At 44.2% G+C, this 23,117-nt stretch overlaps 2 protein-coding genes across 2 annotated transcripts in view; both read left to right on the top strand.

The window, feature by feature from the left end:
* Positions 1 to 385: 385 nt before the first annotated feature.
* Positions 386 to 1,305, top strand: TP53RK (TP53 regulating kinase). Its single transcript, XM_028499806.2, has one exon. It carries the CDS (start codon positions 386 to 388, stop codon positions 887 to 889), a length of 504 nt encoding a protein of 167 aa, XP_028355607.1. The 3' UTR covers positions 890 to 1,305.
* Positions 1,306 to 1,311: 6 nt separating this feature from the next.
* SLC13A3 (solute carrier family 13 member 3) overlaps positions 1,312 to 23,117 on the top strand; it is a 93,641-nt gene continuing 71,835 nt past the window's right edge. The window contains exons 1-2 of the mRNA XM_028499070.2: positions 1,312 to 1,396; positions 9,586 to 9,703. The gene's annotated coding sequence lies outside the window, so the exon portion shown is untranslated. The remainder of the gene's footprint in view (positions 1,397 to 9,585; positions 9,704 to 23,117) is intronic.

The following is a 23,117-nucleotide window of genomic DNA, read 5'->3' on the forward strand; positions in this document are numbered from 1 at the left end:
TTCCTCTCTATAAAGAGGACTCTCTAAGCCGGCACATGGCTTGGCCTCCTGCTTGTGTCCTTGTCAGGTAGAAACGGCTCTGACTGGGCTGTGCTTACCCTTCTGGCTCTTTATTTTGTTTTGTATTTTAGCGAATAAGTATGACAAATGAAGTCCAATCATAAAGGGTGGAAGGGAGGAGGGAGCTTTGGCTCTGCTCACCTTAGCTATGGTGTGGTCTTAGCACAGTCCTGCAGGGGAAACTTCCAGAGAAGTTAAGCTGTACCATTCTGCAGCATTCCTAAATCTTTTCCCCGAAATTCACAGATACACACTGTAAAAACCTGGCTCAGTCTTTGAAAATTAAGCTTACTATTTAAAAAAAAAAAAAAAAGTATCTAATTCAATGACCCCTTATGTCTTGGTTGCAGGAATATGTGCCCCGGTTGTCTTTTTTGTGGACCATGCTTCCAACTGCTTATTCATGGAAGAAATCGAAGGCTCAGTGACTGTTCGAGATTATATCGAATCCACTATGGAGACTGAAAAATCTCCCCAAAGTCTCTTTGGCTTAGCCAAGACAATCGGACAGGTTTTGGCTCGAATGCACGATGAAGACCTCATTCATGGTGATCTCACCACGTCCAACATGCTCCTGAAACCTCCCCTGGAACAGCTGAACATCGTGCTCATAGACTTTGGGCTGAGTTTCATTTCAGCACTTCCAGAAGATAAGGGAGTTGACCTGTACGTGCTAGAGAAAGCCTTCCTTAGTACCCATCCCAACACTGAGACTGTGTTTGAAGCCTTTCTGGAGAGCTACTCCGCTGCCTCCAGAAAGGCCAGGCCAGTGCTTAAAAAATTAGATGCGGTGCGCCTGAGAGGGAGAAAGAGGTCCATGGTGGGGTAGAAGAATTCTGTGTGATGACCACAGACGGTTAAGCTGTTCACAGCAACTTTGAAGGAATGCTATGAATATGAGATTTGACCTAAATAAAGGTGGTGGGATATTTTTAGGTGCCGTCTGTGATCATGCTTCTTAGGCATTATCATCTGCAGTTGACTGTTCCCAAGAGCTTACTCTGTACATAAGACATGTCTGGCAGAACTGGGCATTCAGAATAAATCTCAGGCTTTCTCTGCAGTTGTGCCGTGTACACCTCAGATCAAGGGCATGGCGTTACAAAACATTGAATCACATACTGAGAACCTTATTCTGTTTTCAGTCCCGGTGAGGCAAGGACAGAGTCTCAGTTGGTGACAGTATGTCTTTATCAGCCCTCTAACCCAGCCTTTTTTGTTGTTGTGTTCATGACAGACTCCTCTTTGAAACCAATACAGTGGGTTACAACCAGCATTTTAAGAAAGAAATGGAATCAGAGATTAGAAAATATCAGAGCACATTACATGTAGTATTGTAAGTACTGTTTTATGAAACTTGTTTGAAATGTGTATACAGACAATGGTATGTACTAGGTTTTGATGTAAAATACAGTTTTTTTTGAGGGTCATGGTAAAAAAAAAAAGATGAAAAATGCCGCTTAACTCCAATTTCTCCTTTTTAAAAAAAGCAGGCTCATAGCTTTCAGGCAACTGAAATTTATGTAATTCTGTACAAGACTTTTTATTTTTGTTGCTCTGTGGTTTTGTTTTTTTGTTGTTGTTGTTGTTGCTCTGTGTTTTTACAGCTATCTTCTAATTAAGATAAGTGATTGGTATAAAGTTCCTTTTAATTTCTATAGGTAAAAAAGCTGGTTTATATCAAAGACAGTAAGTAGATCGAGCAAAGATAGTGAAGTAGCTTGGAAATGACTGAAGTTTGATAAAACCTGGTTTAGAGAAGGTGCAGGAAAACTGTATTAAGATGCAAAGTACTGCAAATTAGCTCACACTTATCCTTGCCCAGTTTCTTCCCCCAAATGTGTGTTGGGAGGGAAGTGGGTATAATAAAACACTTTCCTCCTTGTAAGCTCTAACTAGCAAGTCAATATTTTGAGTGCGGGCACTGTACTGGGTACCAGGTGCAATGATGAGCAAGATGGACAAGCATTGTTCTCATGGAGTGAACATTCTGGAGCAACTTGGACTGTGTCAGTTTTGTTCACCACAGTTATCACTCTGCACATGGCAGATGCCCAGGAATGAAAGAAAACTTCCCTTTCTGGGTAGTGGTGACTGGTTGAGAGAACTGACATCATTGTTGGTTACTACACGTCAGGCATTGAATCTAAAACAACGCTAAATTAGGTATTGTCACCATTTGATAGAGAAACGGGCTCAGAAAGGGGGGAGCTTGTCCAAGATGTCACAGGTAGCAAGGGGTACTTTTCCCTGGCTCCAAAGCCCGTATGCTCTCCACTGATCCTTTAAGAAATGAGATGCATTTCAATATATGACACATATTATAATATGTGTTGGCATTATGTTACTCTATTTTCAAATAATTCCAAGGCCACAGGAGCTGGCCATAATTTTTTTCAGTGAATATTCTCAACATAACTGAGGGCTCATTCCCCAGTTTCCTCATATACTGTAAGCTAATATGGCTAATCTCTACCTCGTGGGGAGAATGATTGACCCATGTGTGCAGCTGTTAAGTCAGCAGATACCTAGCGCTCGCTGTGTGCCAGGCACTGGAGATACAGAGGGGACACAAATCTCTCTGGAAACAAACTGAGTACCTAAGACAATTTCAGACAGTGATGAGGGCTGTAAAGCAGCGGTCCCCAACCTTTTTGGCACCAGGGACCGGTTTCGTGGAAGACAGTTTTTCCGGGGGGTTGGGGGCACTGGTTCAGGCGGTAATGCCAGCGATGGGGAGGAATGGGGGGCAGCAGATGAAGCTTCGCTCGCTTGCCCGCCGCTCACCTCCTGCTGTGCGGCCCCGTTCCTAGCAGGCTACGGACCGGTACTGGTCCCCATCCGAGGCCCAGGGGGTTGGGGACCCCTGCTGTGAAGGATGCTGAGATTCTGAGTGACCTCGAGTGGAGGGAGAGGGAGGAGTGGTCAGGGAAAGCCTCGATGAGGTGACATTGGAAGTAAGATGTGACGGAGAACCAGGAGATGGGGTATGGAACGTCATGTACCAAGTTGGTGAAGGAGGAACATCCTTGCGGGACAGCAAGGCTGGTGGGGCTGGTTTGCGGCCGAGCAAGGAGGAGGAGCAGGAAATGAGATCAGAGAGGTGGGTAAGCGCTGGGTCACGCAGGGCCTAGTAACAAGGCTGGGTTTTTATTCTTAACGCAGCTCAGGAGGTTTTAAACAAGGAACATCTGATTTACATTGTGAAAGGATGACATTGGTAGAAAAAAAAAAACTGCAAGGGGCCAGAGTGGACGCAAGAAAACAGTGAGAAGGTTAGCCTGTGATGACGGTAGACCAGGGTGGAGGCATCGGCAAGCATGCCGCAAGCTGTGTGGCAGTCACCGGGGTATGTGACACGGTGGCCGGCGGCTGTGGGTGAGGCGGCAGCAACAGCAGGGAAGCAAAAATGACCTCTGCAGGCATTAAGAGGGAGAGGGAGACACCGGAGGCTGGAGACACTTCACACGTGTTCCCAGTAGGAGTATTTCCTGTCTTCGTACTCAGCCCGTGGCCAGGGCAGGGAAATAAGGATTAACAAGCCTTCCTAGGGGAGCAGTGGATTCCTCTCCTAGTTCAGTGTCTCACAGAGGGCTAAGGAACCCTCTGCGATCCCAGATCCCTCAAAGTCCACAGGGGACAGACAGCCTGTGCTTTGCACCGATGAGCCAGTGGCACCAGCAGCAGCGTGTGAATTCCCACCGGTTGTAACAAGGGTTATAACGGATGAGGAAGCACTCTTAGCAATGAGAAGTAGGACGTCCTAGGGTCACAATAAGTGACAGATCTGGGATTCAAGCCCACATTTTTAACAACAGTTAACTTCATTGAGCAGTCACTAAGTTCTTTGCGTGCATTAACCCATCTTACAGAGGAGACAACTGAGGCACAGAGAAATTCAGTCTTGCCCAAGGTCACACTGCTAATGAATGGCAGAGCCAGGGAAATGTGATGTGACACAGATGTGTCCAACACTGAAAAGGACACAGGCCCACATCTCCTGGGAAATTGTGGCCAGTCCGCCAGCCACGGAATGGAGTTACCCAAGCCTGACCTAGCGAGTGCCCCGTATAGGCGTGCTCTTATTCAATGATCTGAGCTGGCCGAGAGGAGATGGGACCACCTGCACTCATGAGGCACGTGGGCTATAATCTCTGCCATAACTGAGGACGTCAGCCTGAATCCTGATCCTGGTTCCAATACAATTTTATTTACAAAAACAGGCAGCTGGTTTGTGGGCCACACTTTGATGTTTTAAAATATTACATTAACATATTTGTCTCAGTTAACTGAGTTTTAGGGGCCCCCTTGAGTTTGTGCCCCAGGCAAGTGCTTCTCTTGCCTCGCCAGAGCCCTAACCCTGCTGTCACCAACTGACAGAGCCCCTGACAGTGAGTGCCCACGTCCTTACAAGGGCCTGCCAACCCTCTTTCTGGAACTGGGTATCTCTTTTGTCTTGAACTCAGGGCCCTGCAACTCCAAAGGACTGAATTCCCCTTTCCCCGAACCCAGCGGAGTGGCTCTCCTTCGCCACCAGAGGTCGCAAGTTACCGTCATTCTCTGGGCAAAGAAGTCAAAAAGAAACTTCCCTCCCCTTCCATCCTCTTTCACTTCCTTCTCTCCTCCCCTCCTCCTCCTCCTCTGTCCTCCTCCCCTCCACCTCCCTTGTTCTCCTTCGTCTCCTTCCCTCTTTTCTTTCTGTCTCCCTCCCTCCCTCTCTCCCTTGAACTTGTTCATTTATTCACTCAACACCTCAGCTGAGCGTCCAGATGTGGTGGACACCATGCTTATCACTCAGGATCCTAGTGAGTAAGACAGACCAGACGTGGGGACGTCTAGTTCCCTCCCGCCTTGATTTTGTCATCCGTTCTCTCACTCACTCGCTCGCTCACTAGGCATTTAGCAAGCATGTTGGCTGTGTCCAGCTCAGTGCCAGATCCTGAGGAAGCTACAGTGATGAGGAAGTCCCCCTACCACTATCCCAGTGCCGCTGCAATCAGTGGTTTCCCCACTGCTCCCTGTCCCCCCCCCAACTTCTGCCCTGGACCCCCCTGCATTCTTCCTCACTCAGCAGCCAGAGACACCCTTGTAAAGCCAGAGGATGCCACTCCCCTCTTCAGAAGTGTGATGGCTTCCAGCCCATGTCTCCTTGCTCACCAGCTGCATGGCTTGGGACCCCCTCACTGTACCTCTGAGCCACAGTGTCCTCATCTGTAAAATGGACTAACTGGTGTCTACCTCGTGGAGCTGCTGTGAGCACTCTCCTGGGTCGGAATTCCCAGGAAGCACACTCAGTGATGCAGTTTAGCATGTAGGATGTTTATTAAGGTGTCAGCCTCCAGAGAAGGGAAGAGAGGGAAGGAAGCAAGGGAGAGCGGGGGCAGAAGTGGGGCTGAGAGGCAGACCCAACAACAGCCTCAGCCAGCTTCCCCGCCCGGTGGAGGGGGGTGTCTGCAGCTACAATGGCCCTGCAGAGATGTCCCAAGTTGGGCAGAGATGGCCAGGCCTTCATAATCTCACATCACCGAGACATGAGCAGGCCACCCCTGGAAGGGTTTGGGCTTGGATGAGGCCACTGCTTGTGACTCGATTCCTGAAGGGGAGACAGATGAAGGCTGCCTGCTGACCACATCTGCATCTGGGGCAATCGGTCCTTCCTTGTAGAGGAACTGGGTCTCACATCAACGCCCCCACAAGCATTAATGAAATAATGCACGTAGAGCACTACTGCAGTGCTTGGCACATCGTAACAATTAGCTGTTGTTATTATTATATAATTTATATTGCTACTGTTTTTAGAGACCAACAAACAGGCAATTATAATACAACATCATTTGCTTCACTTTATAAGCCAAAAATACACAGGTGCACATTGCCTGGCCCCAACCCTAATCTATCTGAATCAAAAGGTCTCAGGCTGGGCTGAGAATTTTCATATCCAACAAGTTCCCAGGTGATGCTGAGGCTGCTGTTCTGAGACCACTGCCCTAAGGGAAATCAAGGTGTTTCATGGGAATATCAGGAAATGGATGCTGGTAGGGCAGAAACAATAGTTCTTTGCTCTACCCCTTTTATAGAAGAGGAAGCTGAGGCTCACAGATGCTAAGCATCTTGCCTAGAGTCATCAGCCTGTATGGTAGAGACTGTGCTAGACATTGTCTCTTGCCTACGAAAAGCCAGCCCCCTTATTCCTTTTGGACAGAGCCTGGATTTGTCCAGGTATTTATTAGGTGCAGATGGCTTTACCTCAGAGAAGCTCAGATTGGTCCCTGATATAGGGGTGGGCATGCGACCTTTTTCTGGCCAATAAGACACAAGAGAAAATTGCAAAGTTTGCTTTTGGGGAAGATTTTGCTTCTTACAGAAGGTGAGAGAATTCCAATCCAAGAGCATGGTATATCTTTCTGACCCCCTCTTCTCACTTTGGGTCAGCTACACGGTTCTTCCAATAGGCAGTCATGCTCCCATCTCAGGGCCATTGTACTTGCTGTTCCCTTTGCCTGTCACACTGTTCCTCACACATCCTCACGTGGCTACCGCCTTCACTTCCTTCAATTCTCTGTCAAACACCACTTTGTCTTCCATGAGCACCCTGTATAGAAGCTAACACCCCCAGCCTCAGCCCTCCCCATCACCTCCCCAGCTTTGTCTCCATCCCATTCACGAGCGCCTGCTACCATTTATATTCACTTGCTCATTTGCTTCTTGTATGCTCTGGGGGGCAGAGGGTCCTGTTTGCTGCACTGTCTCAGCCCTTGTTTCTCTATTGGTTCCTGGAAGGTAGTGGGTGCTCAGTAAACATTTACTGAAACTGAATTGAGTTGGATTCCCTCATACAAGCCCAGCCTGCTTGTTGGAAAAAAAACCAAGGAGCCACGTGAGCCTTCCTCCCCTATGCCAAACACACACACACACACACACACACACACACACACACACACACACACACACACACACACACACACACACACACACACACACACACACACACCGTACCCACAGTCTTCCCTGCTGGAGGCAAAGCAGAGTAGGGTCCTGGCCTGCAGCTTGGAACAAAAAACAGTCAGAACCCTGGGGGTTTGGTGCCGATCAAAGGCCTCCTGATGTTTGTAAACCTTCGCTCTCTGCCCGGGATAGAGGGGGTTAGGGGATGGCCCAGAATCCAGAGTTAGTTGTAGCTCCAGGCCAGGGGAGTCCGGGCCCTGCCCCTTTCCCCGTAGAGAGGAAAGGCCCTGAGAGGTCAAGTTGCTTGACCCCCTCCCTCCAGGGTATCTCAAGGGGTGACTGATCCCAGCCCCAGCCTCAGCCCACCTGCTGGGACTTGCTTCAAAGCTAGTATTGCTCTTGGAGCCCTAGAGGCCTTGACCAAGATGTCATGCTGAAAGATGCTGACCGTGGTACGGGGCTCAGTGAAGGGAGTGGGGGAGGCACTGAGAGTCCCTTCCATGCAGGTGAAGTGGAAACTGCTGTCCATACTCTCCCCTCAGGCTCTCTCCCCTCTCCCTGCTTTATGTTTCTTCATAGCACTAAGCACCATGTGATATGCTATATATGTCACTCATGCATCTCGTTATAGAGCTGCCAAAATAAAAGCTCTATGAGAGCAGAGACTTTTGCTTCATTCGATCACTGCCATAGCCCCAGCACCCAGAAAGATGCCTGGTACATAATATGCGCTCAATTCATATTTGTTGAGCGAATGATATGCATGATTTTGGTCGATGTTCATAGTAATAAAATACACTTCATTTAAAGCATGTTCAACTATTCAATAGTTGATTGAACCCCTGCTATGTGCCAGGCACTGGGACTGTGGCACGGTACGATCTGGACTCCTTATTCTCATGGGGCTTCATCTAGGAGGGAATAATTTCAAATGGTGAATCATGCCGTGAAGGAACAACTCAGGGGATTTTATACAGAGGGAGTGTTGTAGAGTTGAGGAAGGCTACGTTTCATTAAATTAGGTAGTCACGGAGGCCCTTCTGAGGAGGTGACATCTGAATTGAGACCTGAGTGAGGAGAAGGAACCAGGCACTATGAAGGGGGATGGTGGGGAAGGAGTGGGGAGGAGAGATCCAGGCAGAGGGAGCAGTCAGTGCAAGAACTTGGCATGTTCACGGAGCAGGAAGAAGGTCACAAAGAGGGTGGCACCCAATGGTTGAGGGGAAGGCAGGCGGGACATGGTGTTGAAGTATTAGGCAGGATTCAGTCATTCATGTAAGTGACCAGCACAGTGCTTGGCACATAGCAAGCCCCTTAGTAACTGAGCTGATGAGTATAATCAGTGTGCGTGTGTGTATATATATACATATATATATATATACACACACATGCACACACACACTTTACAGAGGTTGTAATTTGCATCTTAAAAAGGGGGGTAGTGATGTGTATCATTAGAATTTCAGCTCTATTGTGCGCTGGCTGTGGGAGCTTGGACAAATGTCTTAATTTCTCTGAGCCTTAGTTTCCTCATCTGTCCAATGGGCATACCAATGGGAATGAAAATAAATGGTAGTCAAACCATCCTCTGACTGTGGAAGTTCTTTAAGAATTCCTTCCCCCGACACACACAAAAGATAAAACACACCAAAGAAAAAGAAAAGAAAGAATTCCCTCCCACACTCTTAACTTTCTTTTCAGTGTAAAGGTGGGGAGAAACAAAGGCAGGGAGCTAATTAGTGGGTCCAGACTTGGAGCCCCCTTGCCCCCTGTAGCAGTCTAAGTCATCCAGCTAGAGGCCTCATGTCTGCAGACTCTCCTTCCTATAAGAAGCTCTTCTCCAGGTGAGAAAAGTAATAGTGGTGGTAACATTTACCTATTGCCGTGTGACAAACTGCTCCAAAACATAATGGCATAAAACAACCATTTATTATGTTTGCAGATTATGTGGGTCAGAACTTTGGACAGGGCAACCCAGGGATGTCTTTTTTTTTTTTTTTTTTTTTTTAAAACCAAGGGATGTCTTTGATCTACCACGTCTGTGGCCTTAGTTGAAAGGCAAAGGGCTGGAATTATCAGAAGGCTCATTCACTCATATGCCAGTTAGTTATTGCTAGTGGCTTCTTGGGAACCTCGGTTTCTCTCCATGTGGTTTTTCTGCCTGGTTTAGTTTGAACTCCCAATATGACAGCTGGGTTTCAAGGGCGAGAGTCTCAAAGAGTGAGGGAACCAGGCAGAAGCTGTACCCACTTTATGGCTCAACCTTGGAAATCACATCACATCCATTCTGCCATGTTCTATTGGTTGGTGCATCACAAGCCCCCACCCACTTTCCAGAGGTGGGGACATAGACCCCCAACTCTCAGTGCGAAGTGTTAATCACATTGTAAGAGGAGCATATGGGATGCACACATAGGATGGAAGATATATATTGGTGCTGTCCTTGGAAAATCTGCCACAAGCAGAATAACAATGGCCAATTGTTGCACACTTACCGTATGCAAGTACTGTGCTATACCCTCTCCTGTTAATGCTCCCAACATCCCTATGAGTTACATACAATTTTTGTTCTCATTTCAGATAAGGAAACTGAGGCCCAATGGAATTAAACATCTTGCCCAGGGTTGCATAACAAGCAAGTGGTACAGCCAGAATTTGAGTGTTGCTTCATCCAGTGTGGTGTGACAGCCTCAATAAGGTAATGAAATGGATTATTATAAGGATTAAATAAATTAATACATGTAAAGTGCTGCAAACAGTGCCTCACACATAGTAAGTGCAGTATATGTGCTTGCTATTATTAATGCTATCATTATTATTATTACTACATTTGAGTCACCAGATTGAAACCTCTGCTCTAATAGAAGATATTTGTACTCTGAATCTCTCAGCTGGTTCCAGAAACAGGGAGCCAGTCCAGGGGCACTGGGTGCAATATACCCTGGTCCCAGTTGCCTCCACTCGGGCTTTGGGGAATGGACTTGAGTTTCTATGATGTCAGCTGGTCCAAATCCCCAGGACTTGTTTTTCCGGTTTGGAGCACCCCATCCTCCCACACCTAGGCCTCAAATGTCCAAAGTGCTCCCTGCAGGGCCTCGCCGACCATACAGGGCTGTCTGACACTAACCTGGCTAGAACCTTTGATGAAGCCGACTATTGGGCTGACTCAAGGTCAGGTCTCCAGCTTGAAAGGACATGGGAGAAGGTTTCATTACAGCCTGCAAAGGGTCCATTGGGAAATAACTTGCCCTAGGGGTTTATGGGAATCATGGCAGCATGAGCTGGATAGGAAGTGAGCACTGTACCTCTTCCAGGGCCTTTCTCTTACCATCTCTTGGTTTCCCAAATTTCAGATCTTTGCATCCAGTTTTTGGAATTTTGCCATAACCATGCACTTTCCATACTAAGAGTTACTTAGTATTTTTCTTTGAGTTGCTTCACATTGTAAACTTCAGTAGATTTAACTTAAAAGGAGGATTGTTTTAAAATCATGGGCTTTAGTTAAAAAACAAAAATCACGTGTCCTAAGTCAAAAGTAATTAGAAGAATAAATAAAATAAAAAGAAAAACCAGTGCTGTCCAGTTGCAGCAAGATGTCCAAGTCTCTGGCCTGAAGTCTTCTTTGGCTGTTACAAAGAGAGTTACCAAGTGATGAGGTGTTAAAGGGACACTGACACCCAGCCGAGACCCTCTCTGTGGTGTAATGAAAAGTTAAAGAAAATTGACACAGGGAATAACTTTCACTCTGTGGGATTAAATGTTATTTAAATACCACCTAGTACAACATAAAACGATCTGTGTTTCCTTATGGTTCTGCCTCTCACGTGTTGAGAAATATTCCACCATCTCATTCGATCTCAATGACAGCTCCTTTCTGTCCCTCCCTCAGAGATCTGAAGACATGTCCACAGAAAAACCTGTACACAAATGTTCATAGCAGTGTTATCATAATAGCCCCAAAGTGGAAACAACTCAAATATCCATCAAGTGATGCATGGATAAATATAATGTGGTATATTTACACAATGGAACATTATTTGGCCATAAAAATGAGAGAAGTACTTATACATGCTACAGCATGGGTGAACCTTGAACAAAATCATGCTAAGTGAAAGAAGCCAGACACAAAGGACCACATATTGTATGATTCCATTTATACAAAATGTCCAGAATAGGCAAATCTAGAGAGACAAAAAGTAGATCAGTGGGTATCTAGGGCTTTGGAGGTTGGGGGGAGATTGGGGTTTGGTTGAGACTGTTAATGTGTGTGGGGTTTCTTTCTCGGATGATGAAAAATTTCTATAATCGATTATAGTAATGATTGCACAACTTTGTGAGTATACTAAAAACTATTGACCTCTCGGCTTTAAATGGATGAATTGTATGCTATATCAGTTATATCTAAGTAAATCTGTTACTAACATAATGAAAGCAGAATCTGTCACTCTGCTTAAATCCCTGCAGTGGCTGCCCTCGTCATTCAGGGTAGAATGCAAAATCCTTACTCAGCCTTTCAAGATCCTGTGTCTTCTCGTCACTGGCTGCCCTTCTGATCACACCTCTGTACCCAGTTCCTTGATGACTCTAAGCCAGGTCTTGCTTGCTCTTGCCTCAGAGCCATTGCACTTGGCTTTTCCTTCCTCTTGGAATGCTTCCTGCACATACTCAGAGGGTCCACTCGCTCACTTTCCTTGGGTCTCTGCTTAGCTTAAGGCCCTTAGTCACCCAGTCACCCAGGGCTTCCCTGACCACCTTATCTGAAACGGTACCCCCGCCCCCCATCACAAGCCATCTCACCCTCCTGCCTCATTTTCCTCCATAGCACTTGTCATCTTCTCATCTTTATGCCATAATACATTTTACTCATTTGTTTATCATTTGTCTCCTCCAACTCCACCACCCCCCAACTAAATGAAAGTTCCAGGTAGGCAGAGATTTTAAATTTTTGGTTTTATTCATGATTATATTCATAGCCTGGTATATAGTTGCCATGCAGTCAATATTTATTGAATAAAAGGAATAATGAAAGATATGTATGATTAGCCCCAAGTTTACTGATGAGGAAAACCAAGTCTGATGTTTAAATATTCATTTAGTAAACATTGACAGAGCACCTACCACAGACCACGCCCGGGCCCTGGAGATATTAAGTGGCAAAATTTCGGTAGAACTCAGGAGGGCCATGAGAACCAGACTGAAGTCTCTAGATGTGAAGTTATAGACGCCAACTCAGATTTTGCATCAGGGAAATGTTTCCACCAGAATCTGACAAAAGATGGATTAGCTTTTAGGGGTGTGGGGAGTTGGAAAGCAGTGGAGTTGTTCCAAAAGTGGCTCTCAACCCCAGCTGCACATTAGAATCTGCTGGGAGCTCTTAAAAATCCTGATGTTCAGACCACATCCCAGACAATTAAATCAGACTCTCTAAGGGCAGTGCCTGGGCGTCAGCATTTTTAAAGCTTCCCAGGTGATTCCAAGTGCAGCCAGGGTTGAGAACCACTGTGTTAGATGGTTAGAGGAGTGTTGATGACCCTTGTTATCTGATGGTACTGAGTATTAGGAAGCAGCTTCTTGAGTGCATGCGCTCAAATTGTTGACAACTCTCAAATATTTGAGGGGATGAGGTGTTATTTTACTTTAATGTTCACCGTAAAAGTCATATTTCTCGTATCTAATAAACACATCTAATGAAACATATACTCTGAGTCATTACTATATCGTGGTTAGGCATGGGGACTCTGGAGCTAGACTACTGGGATTTGAATCCTCCTTAATAGCTGTGTGTCCTTGGATAAGCTCCTCAAGCTCTCTGTACCTCAGTTTCCTCCTCTGCAAAATGGGAATATATTAGTATCTACTTCATAAGGTCATTTTTGTTTTCAGTGAGTTAAATCATATAAAGCTTTTAGAACAGGGCCTGGCACAGAGTAAGTACCCAGTGAATGCTGGCTGTTATTATTCATTATTAAATAAGATATGAAGCCAACATTCCTTGAGCATTTGACATAGATCACTAATTTGATTAAATTCTCTTGAACAGTATAAACCGCAATTATACATTTTAGTAAATCTTATTCTTTTGAATGGTTCAAGCATATTAAACAGTAGACCAGGGACTTCCTTGGTGGTATAGTGGTAAAGAACCTGCCTTCCAATGCAGGGGGCGTGGGTTCGATCCCTGGTAGGGGAACTAAGATCCCACGTGCTGCGGGGCAACTAAGCCCGTGTGCCACAACTATTGAGGTCACGTGCCTCAACTATTGAGCCCACGCGCCTCAATGAGAGAGCCCGGGTGCCGCAAACTATAGAGCTCATGCGCCCTGGAGCCCGCGCGCCACAACTAGAGAGAGAAAACCCACATGCCACAACTAGAGAGAAGTCCGCGCGCTGCAACTAGAGAGAAACCCGAGCAGACCACGAGCCATGACGCAAAGATCCCGCATGCCTCAACAAAGATCCCGTGTGCTGCGACTAAGACCCAACACAGCCAAAATAAAATAAGGAAAATAAATAAATAAATAAATAAATATATATATATATATATATATATATATATATATATATATATATATATATAAACTAGTAGACCAAGTATATACAGATTCATTGTGGATGACACTCATGCATACTCTTACACTAAGATAGGTTACAAAAGTGCTGACCCCATGGAATTTAGTTTATTTCTTATTCATATTTTTAGAAAATCATAGTTTTAAAAAATTTATAGATAGAACTATAGAAATTACATAATCTGAACACCAGAGAGAAAATAGACTGAAAAAATGAACAGAGCCTCAAGAATCTGTGGGCTTATAACAAATGGCCTAACATTTGTGTCATTGGAGTTCTGAAAAGAGAGGAAAAAGAGGAAGGAGCATAAAAGTATTCAAAGAAATAATGGCTGAAAACTTCTCAAAGTTGGCAAAAGAATAAACGTACAGACTCAAGAGGCTGAGTTAACTCCAAACAAGATAACTAAAAGAAACTACACCAAGGCATATAGTCAAACTTCTGAAAACTAAAGACAAAGAAAAACACCTTGCAAGCAGTGAGAGAGAGATGACATCTTACCTCTAGAGGAAAAACAATTCAAATGACAGCGAATTTCTCACCAAAATTCATGAAGTCCAGAAAAAAGTGGCATAACATTTGTCACGTGCTGAAAGAAAAAAGCTGTCAACTCAGAATCCTATATCCAGTGAAAATATCCTTTAGGAACAAAGGGGGAGTCAAGACCTTCTCAGATGAAGAAAACCTAAGAGAGTTTGTTGCCATTGGACCTACTCTAAAAGAATGACTAAAGGAAGTTCTCTAAACCAAAAGGAAATGATAAACAAAGGAATATTTGAATATTAGGAAGGAAGAAAGAACACAGCAAGCAAAATATAGGTAACTGCAATAAACTGTTTTCCTCTTGGGTTTTCTAAATTATGTTTAATGGTTGAGGCCAAAATTATGACATTATCTGATGTGGTTCTAAATGTATGAGGAGGAAATACAAGATAATAATACTATAACAGGGTAAAGTAAAGGGACATAAAGGGAGATAGGTGTCTATACTCTCCTGAAATTGGTACCAGTAGACTGTGCTGAGTTAATGTACATACAATGTAATAGCTAGAATAAGCACTAAAAAATCCATACTAATAAATGCACCCAAAATCAGTATATAAAAATCAAAATGGAATTCTAAAAAATGTTCAAGTAATCCACAGGAAGGCAGGAAAAAGAAAACAGAGAAATAAGAGAGATAGAGGTAGAGATAGAGAATAGATAGAGAACATATAGTAAACAGAATGGCAGATTTAAGCGCTAATATATCAACAATTATGTTAAATGTAAATGGTCTAAAAACACGAATTAAAAGACAGAGCCTAACAGAGTGGAGTTTTTAAAACCATGACCCAACTGTATGCTGTCTGCAAGAAACTCACTTCAAATATAATGATATATGCATATTGAAAGTAAAAGGATAAAAAATATATATATGGCAAACGGTAGTCAAAAGAAATCATAAGTGTCTATATTAATATCAAAGAAGGTAAACTTCAGAACAAAGAAAGTTCCCAGAGACATAGAGGGACATTATATAATAATGAAGGAGTCAATACACGAAAAGATTTAGCAATCTTAAACGTGTATATGCCAAGTAACAGGGCTACAAAATATGTGAAGCAAAAACAGATAGAACTGAAAAGAGAAATAGACAAATATACATTTATAGAGACTTCAACACCCTTGACTCAATAATTGATAGAATAAGTAAACAGAGAATCAGCAAGGCTATAGAAGAACTTGACAATACCATTAAACAACAGAATCTAGTTGACGTTTATAGAACAGTCCACCCAGCAACAGCAAAATACACATTCTTTCAAGTGACTATAGAACATATAGAAAGATAGTTATGCTGGACCATAATACAAACCTCAACAAAGTTAAAAGAATTGAAATTATACAAGGTTATGGTTCTTTGACCATAGTGGAATCAAATTAAAAATCAGTAACAGAAAGATCATAGGAAAATCTCCAAACACTTAGAAACTAAACACCTCACTTCTAAATAATCCACGGGTCAAAGAAGACATCTCAAGGGAAAATTAAAAATACATTGAACTGAATAATAATGAAAATACACCACATAAGATTTGTGAGACACAGCTAAACCAGTGCAGAGAGGGGGAATTTTTATCATTAAATGTATACATTTGAAAAGGTGAAAAAGATCTCAAATCAATAATCTAAGCTCCCACTTTAATGTTCTAGAAAAAGAAGAGTGAGAAGCTTGGAAAAAAGAAAGATAAGCCTAGAAATCAATGAGATTGAAAACAGAAAAACAACCTCCAAGCATTGGTTCTTTGAAAAGAGGATTAAATTTAAAAATCTCTAGTAAGACTGACAAAAAGAGAGAGAAAAGATGCAAGTTACCAAATGAATGAATCAGGAATGGATGAATGAATCAAGGAAATCACTATAGAACCTGCAGACATCAAAAGGGAGTACTAGAAACTCTACATGCAAACATTTAACAATTTAGATGAAACAGACCAACTCCTCAGAAAATATAAACTACCACAATGTACTCAATATGAAGTAGATAATTCAAATAGCCCTATAACTATTAAGAAAATTAAATTTAAAATTTTGCAAAAAAAAAAAAATCTATAGGCCTAGATGGTTTCACTGGGAAATAATACCAATCACTTAAACAGGAATTAACACCAATTCCATGCAATCTCTTCTAGAAAATAGAAGAGAAGGGAACAATTCCCAATTCATTTATGAGGCTAGTATTATCCAGATACCAAAACCAGACAAAGACAATAAAAAAAGAAAAACTACAGACAATATCCCTCATGATTATAGATGTAAAAATCTTTAATAAAATATTAGCAAATAGAATTCAACAAAATATAAAAATAATTATACATCATGATCAAGTGGCATATTCCCCAGGGATACAAAGCTGGTTCACTACTTGAATACCAATCACTGTAATCCATCATATTAATAGGCTAAAGAAGAAAAATCATTTGATCATATTAATTGATGCCCCCTCCCAAAGCATTTGATAAAATTCAACACTCATCCATGATAAAAACTCTCAGAAAAATAAAAATAGATGGGAACTTTCTCAATTTGAAAAGGAGCATTTACAAAACACCTACAGCTAACATTATAGTTACTAGTGAAAGATTGAATGCTTTCTCCCTGAGATTGTGAATCATGCAAGAATGTCCTTTCTCAAACTCTTATTCAACCATAGTGCCTGAAGTTCTAGCCGGTGCAATAAGGCAAGATAAGTAAGTACAAGACATACAGATCTGAAAGGAAGAAATAAACCAGTTCTTATTTGTAGATGACATGATTGTCTATATAGAAGTTTGAAGGATTTGACAAAAACAAAAACAAAAAACCCTCCTAGAACTAATTAATGTATTGAGCAAGATTTTAGGATATAAGATAAACATACAAAATTCAATTTTATTTCTGTATACTAGCAGTGAATATATGGATCCTGAAAAAAATAGAATAACATATACATTGCTCAAAAATGCAGTACTTATGTGCAAATCTAACAAAACATGTATAGGACTTTTAGGCTGAAAACTAAAATGCTGATCAAAGAAATCAAAGAAGATCTAAATAAATGGAGAAACATACCACATTCATGGATTAGAAGAGCCAACAGAGTAAAGATGTCAATTATCTCCAAATTGATATGCAGGTTTAATTTTTGTAGATATAGATAATATTATTCTAAGAATTTACATAGAAATGCAAAGAAACTAGAATATCTGAAACAATTTTGAAAACGAAGAATAAAGTGGGAGGAATCACTGTCCCTATTTTCAAGACTTATTATACAGTTACAGTCATTAAGACTGTGTGGTATTGGTAGAGGGATAGACAATTAGATCAATGGAACAGAATAGGGAAACCAGAAACAGATCCACCAAATATGCATACAGATGGCAAAGAAGCACGTAAAAAGATGTTAAACATCATTAGCCGTTAAGAAAATGCAGATTAAAACCACAGTGAGATATCTCTACACCCCTATCAGAACGGCTAAAATAAAAAATACCACCCCAGTGCTGGCAAGGACGTGGGGAAACTGGCTCACTCATACATGGCTAACAGAAATGTAAAACAGTGCTAACACTCCGGAAAATCGCTTGGCGGTTTCTTCAAAAACCAAGGGTGCAGCTACCATACAATCCAGGATTGTACTCCTGTGCATTTATCCAAGAGGAACAAAGACTCCTCCAGGCTCCAACCCACAGATGACTGACCCACCGTGGGAGAAAATAAGAAAAACAGTATCAACAGCAATAACTGCCAACAGACCTCTTGTCTAGTAGAGACCATTATGGTCATCACCCCCACTTTGTGGTTGAGAAAACTGAGGTTCAGAGGCAGTTGTCAAGGCCACGCAGCTAGTATGTGGCAGAGCCAGTACCTGAACCTGCTTAGTACTAGTAAGTGATTTAATCTTCCGGTTGTCAGTATGGCCCTTTTCACGGGAGAGTAAGGAAGGGTTCAGCCAGTTGCCCCAGGCCACATAGCTGGAAAGTCAGGAGGTTTAAACCGGAGGCTACTCTGCCTTCTGGGCTGGAGTCCTGTTCCTTAGTTCTAGGGTCGAGCTTTTCCTAACTTTCCCGGGTCTCTTTCGCCCAGTCCCAGGGGAGCAGGCACCACCCTTTGCCTCCGGGAGGCGCAGGGAGAGGGCGGGTCCCCAAGCGCAGTCCCCTCCCCAAACCCTCCCCCAGGCTATAAGCCGGAGCCGGGGGGCCAGGCGCGGGCAGTCCCGGACTGGCCCGCTCCGCGGGGCGATCGCGCAGATGGCGGCGCTGGCGACAGTGGCCAAGAAGGTGTGGAGCGCGCGGCGGCTGCTGGTGCTGCTGTTCGCGCCCCTCGCGCTGCTGCCGGTGGTCTTCGCCCTCCCGCCCAAGGTAACGCCTCCTTTGCCTGTGGGACCCCGGTTCTGCGCCCTGGGCGGCCGCGCAACAGGCAGGACCCTCTCCTCCCGAGCCTCTGAGGCGGAACACCGCTGAGGTCCCAGTCTAGACAGATTTCACCAGACCCCCTCGACCGTCCCCCCTTTACCCTGCCTTGGACTGCTGGGAACACCTCTTGCCGCAGTTCCCCTTTACCAGCTGCTCCTTGGAGCCTGGGTCCCACCTAGCCTTCTGGATCTTCTGACTTCTACAGGAATGATTTCTTTTTATTGAGCTCTAACTATGTGCTTGGCACTGTGTTGCACATTTCACTTGATAATCCCAAGGAACACTTGATGAATGCCAAGCTGTGTAACCTGGGGCAAGTCATTTAACCTCTCTGAACTTCAGTTTACTCATTTGTAAACATGGGGGAAACGATAATGCCAATCCACTGGGTTGTGGTGAATATTAAATGAAGTAATCTATGTAAATCTCCTAGAACTGAGCCTGATACGCAGTAAGTGCCTAAGAACGCACAGGCTGGTCCTATTTCCACGCGCCTTATATGATGGGGACGGCCAAGATTTAATAAACGCTTACCGGGAGCAAGGTACAGTGCTAAAATCTGCCTTATGTGCCTCATCTTATTTAATCCAGATTGAAAGTGTCCCTCAGAGGGGGAGGATTATTCACCTCATTTTCCAGAGGAGAAAACTGAGGCTCGGAGAGAAGTGACTTGCTCACAATCACACAGCAAGCAGCTGAGTGGGATTCAATCCTGGCTTATCAGAATCCAGAACATGACCTGTTTCTAGACTCTCAAAGAAAGTAATCCCTAGAAGATCAAAGGCTGCAGATTGAGGTCAGGAGTGTCATGATAAAAGTCACCACCAATGGGAGCTGGAAGGAGATGGTACTGCAGGTCCCTGTTGGGTCCCTCACCTCTGCTCAGCCCATTTGCAGCATCATTGGAGGGCACTAGGCTCATTAGACAAGGCTTCTACCTCCAGGAAGTTGTTTCACTATCCCTCAGTGAGGTAGTAAATGTTCATAAAAGTAAAAGTAAAGAGAGTGTGTAACTTAGTGGCGGATTACCCAGCACCACCAGCAGAGACCAGGGGAGCTGGGAGAGGTGTTCAGAGAGGGATGCCTGGAGGAAGGAGCCCTCCTTGAGCCCAGGGGGTGAGGAAGTGATACGAAGGAGATGGTGTCAGGAGATCCAGGGCAAGTGCTTTGGTGTGGAATTATCCAAGCAATTAGACTTTCTTGACATGCAAGAGAAAAACAATAAATCCTGGTGTAAGGATTAGGTTGCTTATTCAAAAACTAGCCCACCCCAGACCACTCGTTGACTTCAGGACCTTGGACCAATCTCCTTTCTTCTTTGGGTCTCCCTTTCTTTGTCTATAAAATGGATCGATCTCCATGCTAGCTTCTGAGATTTGATGTGAGGGGCTGAGTAAAGAAGTTGCCTCACTTTGTGAAGCATCACCAGTGGAAGGCTGGATGGGTCTGGGAGGTCCCAGGCGGAGCTCTGGGGAAGAAGTGATGAAACACACAGTCTCTCTCCTCGGCAGGGGGTTCTGAAAGCTCCTCTCTGCTCTGCCCTCTAGCAAGATTTGTGAACCCAGGGGCAGGTCCAAGTGTTACGGGGCCTGAGGCATGTACTATTTAAGGGGCTCTCTTTAAGAAAAAGCATACAGATTTACAGATACAAAATTCATTACAGGGTTTGGGAGTGGCTCTGAAGCTTAAACTTCATTAGCTTCACAGAGAATCCACTTCCATATGATCCCCAATGTGAACATGTAACAGCGAATGTCTGACCCTCTGTGATGGTGGTGAGCCTAATAAATAAAGTGTTTCATTGAGTGCTTCCCTCTTCTTATGTGCCAGGCTCCATGCTAAGAGTTTCTCAGGCATTGTCCTATATAATGTCCACATAATCAGGGAGGCAGCTGCTGTTAGCATCTCTATAGTACAGGTGAGGAAATGGAAGCTCAGCAAGGTTAGGTGACTTGCCCAAGGTCACACAGCCAGTACAAAGCCAGAATGCAGTGTCTGTACTTCTAACAGCTGCATTTTATACTCTTTCTTTCGTTATAATTGACTAAGAACCTCTCCTGTTTCCCTCCAGATCCCTGGTGGGTACTCTTGGTGTGGCCCTAGATGTCACTACCCTTTAAAGTGGCTGATAAGCCAGGGCCTCCTCCCAGGAGGCAGGTCTGACTTCTTGGGAGATCTTAGCCTCCCTCAAAATCTCTGTCGGCACACTCAAAGCCCGCTCCTCCATGTAATATGCATGTATTTATCATACTATATTATTATTATATCCTTGGATATTAATAACTGACATGTCTCTTAATGTACAATGTGAATAAAAGCATCCTTAGAGAATAATGAACAGAGAAAATTGCTGTTTTTATTGATCTGTGACATAAATTTAAAGCAAACAGAGTGGGTGTGCTCTGCACACATAGTTTCAAGACAATTCCTGTAATCGTAACCAGTTTTAATCCCGTGATAACCTCCCCAAACAAAGGCTGGCAGTCTAAAAAAACATTGTGCTTTCTGTGCAAATGATCTTCAAGGCAAGTGTCCTCCTTGTCCACCCCACCCCCAACATCAGATTGCTGCTTCTAAGCCGCTCCCACCTGGAAACTCTGGAGCCACCAATGCCGGTCATAGGGTACACCTGGGTTCCCAAAATCTTTTGCAAAATTGTAGGTGTCGGGAAAGAAGTTTGAGATCTTTGGCACTGATCATTTGCCCCTCGCTGGGTTCTGTTTTTCCAGCTTGATAAGGTCTACAGGCCATTGCTGCTCTGATGTTCTAGAAGTCTGTGTGATCGAAAGGGTTGGTTCTCATACACCTGTCCCCTGGCGACTGGTGAGGGAGGCTGCAGGGAGGCTGGGGTTAATCTGAAGGGTAGAGCCAGGGGGTGGGGATGGCAGGGGATGGGAACAATTCTTACATTATGTCCTCCTGGCTTGGAACCCTGTCAGCAGGGGTGAAAAGGAGTGGGATGCACTTCTGGAATGCAGTGGCTGCAATTTCCAGGGCCACTGGGGATCATGGCTCTTGCCTCGAAGAGTGCCAGAGACTAAGGAAGTCAGGACACTGCCAGAGGGACCACCTCAGAGTTTTCCAAGAATGGGCATCTTGGGAGGTGGATATTAGAGGACCGGCCTTGGACAGCTAGAGGGGACGGATGAGACTATTAAATCAGGCTTGCAAATCTGCACTAGTCCCATGTGTTTGCAGAGAAATCTTGCCTCCTTTCACTTCTTACACCCACTGAAAGCAAATTTAGCTGGACTGACCATCTGGCCAAGATGAGTTCTTACAGTGGGTACTCATAGGTGACTCTTTCTAAGGATGCTTTGAGGAGGAGGAGTTTGGGGGAGGGGGTGCTCTGGGCAGGACTGCTGCAGAGTGTTCTACAGGCTGTGCACTGCACAAGGAGACCTGAGGAGGTAAAATGAGACTGAACCAACCTGCACTCCACATGCCAAGCTGTGCACTCTGGTGCAGTGCTGGATCCACCTGAGGAAGAGCCCCTTTTCCCAGTTTGCACAAAGGCATCAAGTCTGGCTAGCAGCACACTTGTTCTGGGGCGGTACTACATCTGTGAAGTCAGAGGCCCACTTTTTTTTTGCATATACCTAATTCTTGGGTGGGGGAAATTCAGGTGGGTGACCAGGAAAATGGTTATTTCATTCCCAGTTTTGAGTCTTTGGAATCAGAACTGGATTCTCATTCCACATCATTGCTCTGTGACCTTGGGCAAGTCATTTGGCTTCTCTGAGCCTCAGTTTCTTCATTGATACCATGCCCATAACATCACCTTCCTCCCTGGTTATTATTTGGGCCCAATGAAATCGTATATTATACTTGCACCATAACTTCTTACTTTTTTATTCAACACTCAAGGTATGTTTTAACTCTTCTATTTTGCAGATGAGGAAACTGAGACTCAGAAGTAAGATGATCAAAATAGCATGGGCCTTGGAGCTGGGAAGACCTGGGTTTGGGTCTTGGTTCTGAAACTGTGAGTCAGGGAGCTTGGGTTGGAGATTTCACATTTCTGAGCCTCGGTTTCCTCACTTGTGAAGTGGGGAGAACTCACGTGCTTCCCAAAGGGCTACTATGGGACTTAATTAAGAGAAGATACAGAAATTGTCCAGTGCCGTGTCAAACGTGGTGGGAGTTTATAATAATAATAATTGCTAAAAATTTTTTCCATTTGCCCCACACTGTTTTACATGCCTTTCACATTTTAGTTCATTTACTCTTCACATCAGCCTTAAGAAGTAGGAATAATGATTATCCCCATTTTTACAGATGAGGAAAGTGAGGCCCAGAGAAGGAAGGAAGTTGCCTGAAGCCTCACAGTGAGCTGTGAGTGGCAGGGCAGGGGTGAGTGCCTCCATCTCCCTCTTCTTGTCCAGTGATTCCCCCATCTCAGGCTCCCAGTCATCACTGTTTTATTCTATCGACATTTCAATTAATCTCTAAAGCCTAACTTCTAGATTAGGGATGCAGGGAAGCAGAGGTCAAGCTCCCTTATTTCCATTCAGATTATAGTAAGCCCTCAAGAAAGGATAGGAACAGCTAGTATTTATTGATTACTTACTAGAAGCTCAGGCCCCCTCTATCCCTCTGCAC

This window comes from Physeter macrocephalus, chromosome 14, assembly GCF_002837175.3.
Source record: "Physeter macrocephalus isolate SW-GA chromosome 14, ASM283717v5, whole genome shotgun sequence".
Lineage (NCBI taxonomy): Eukaryota > Metazoa > Chordata > Mammalia > Artiodactyla > Physeteridae > Physeter > Physeter macrocephalus.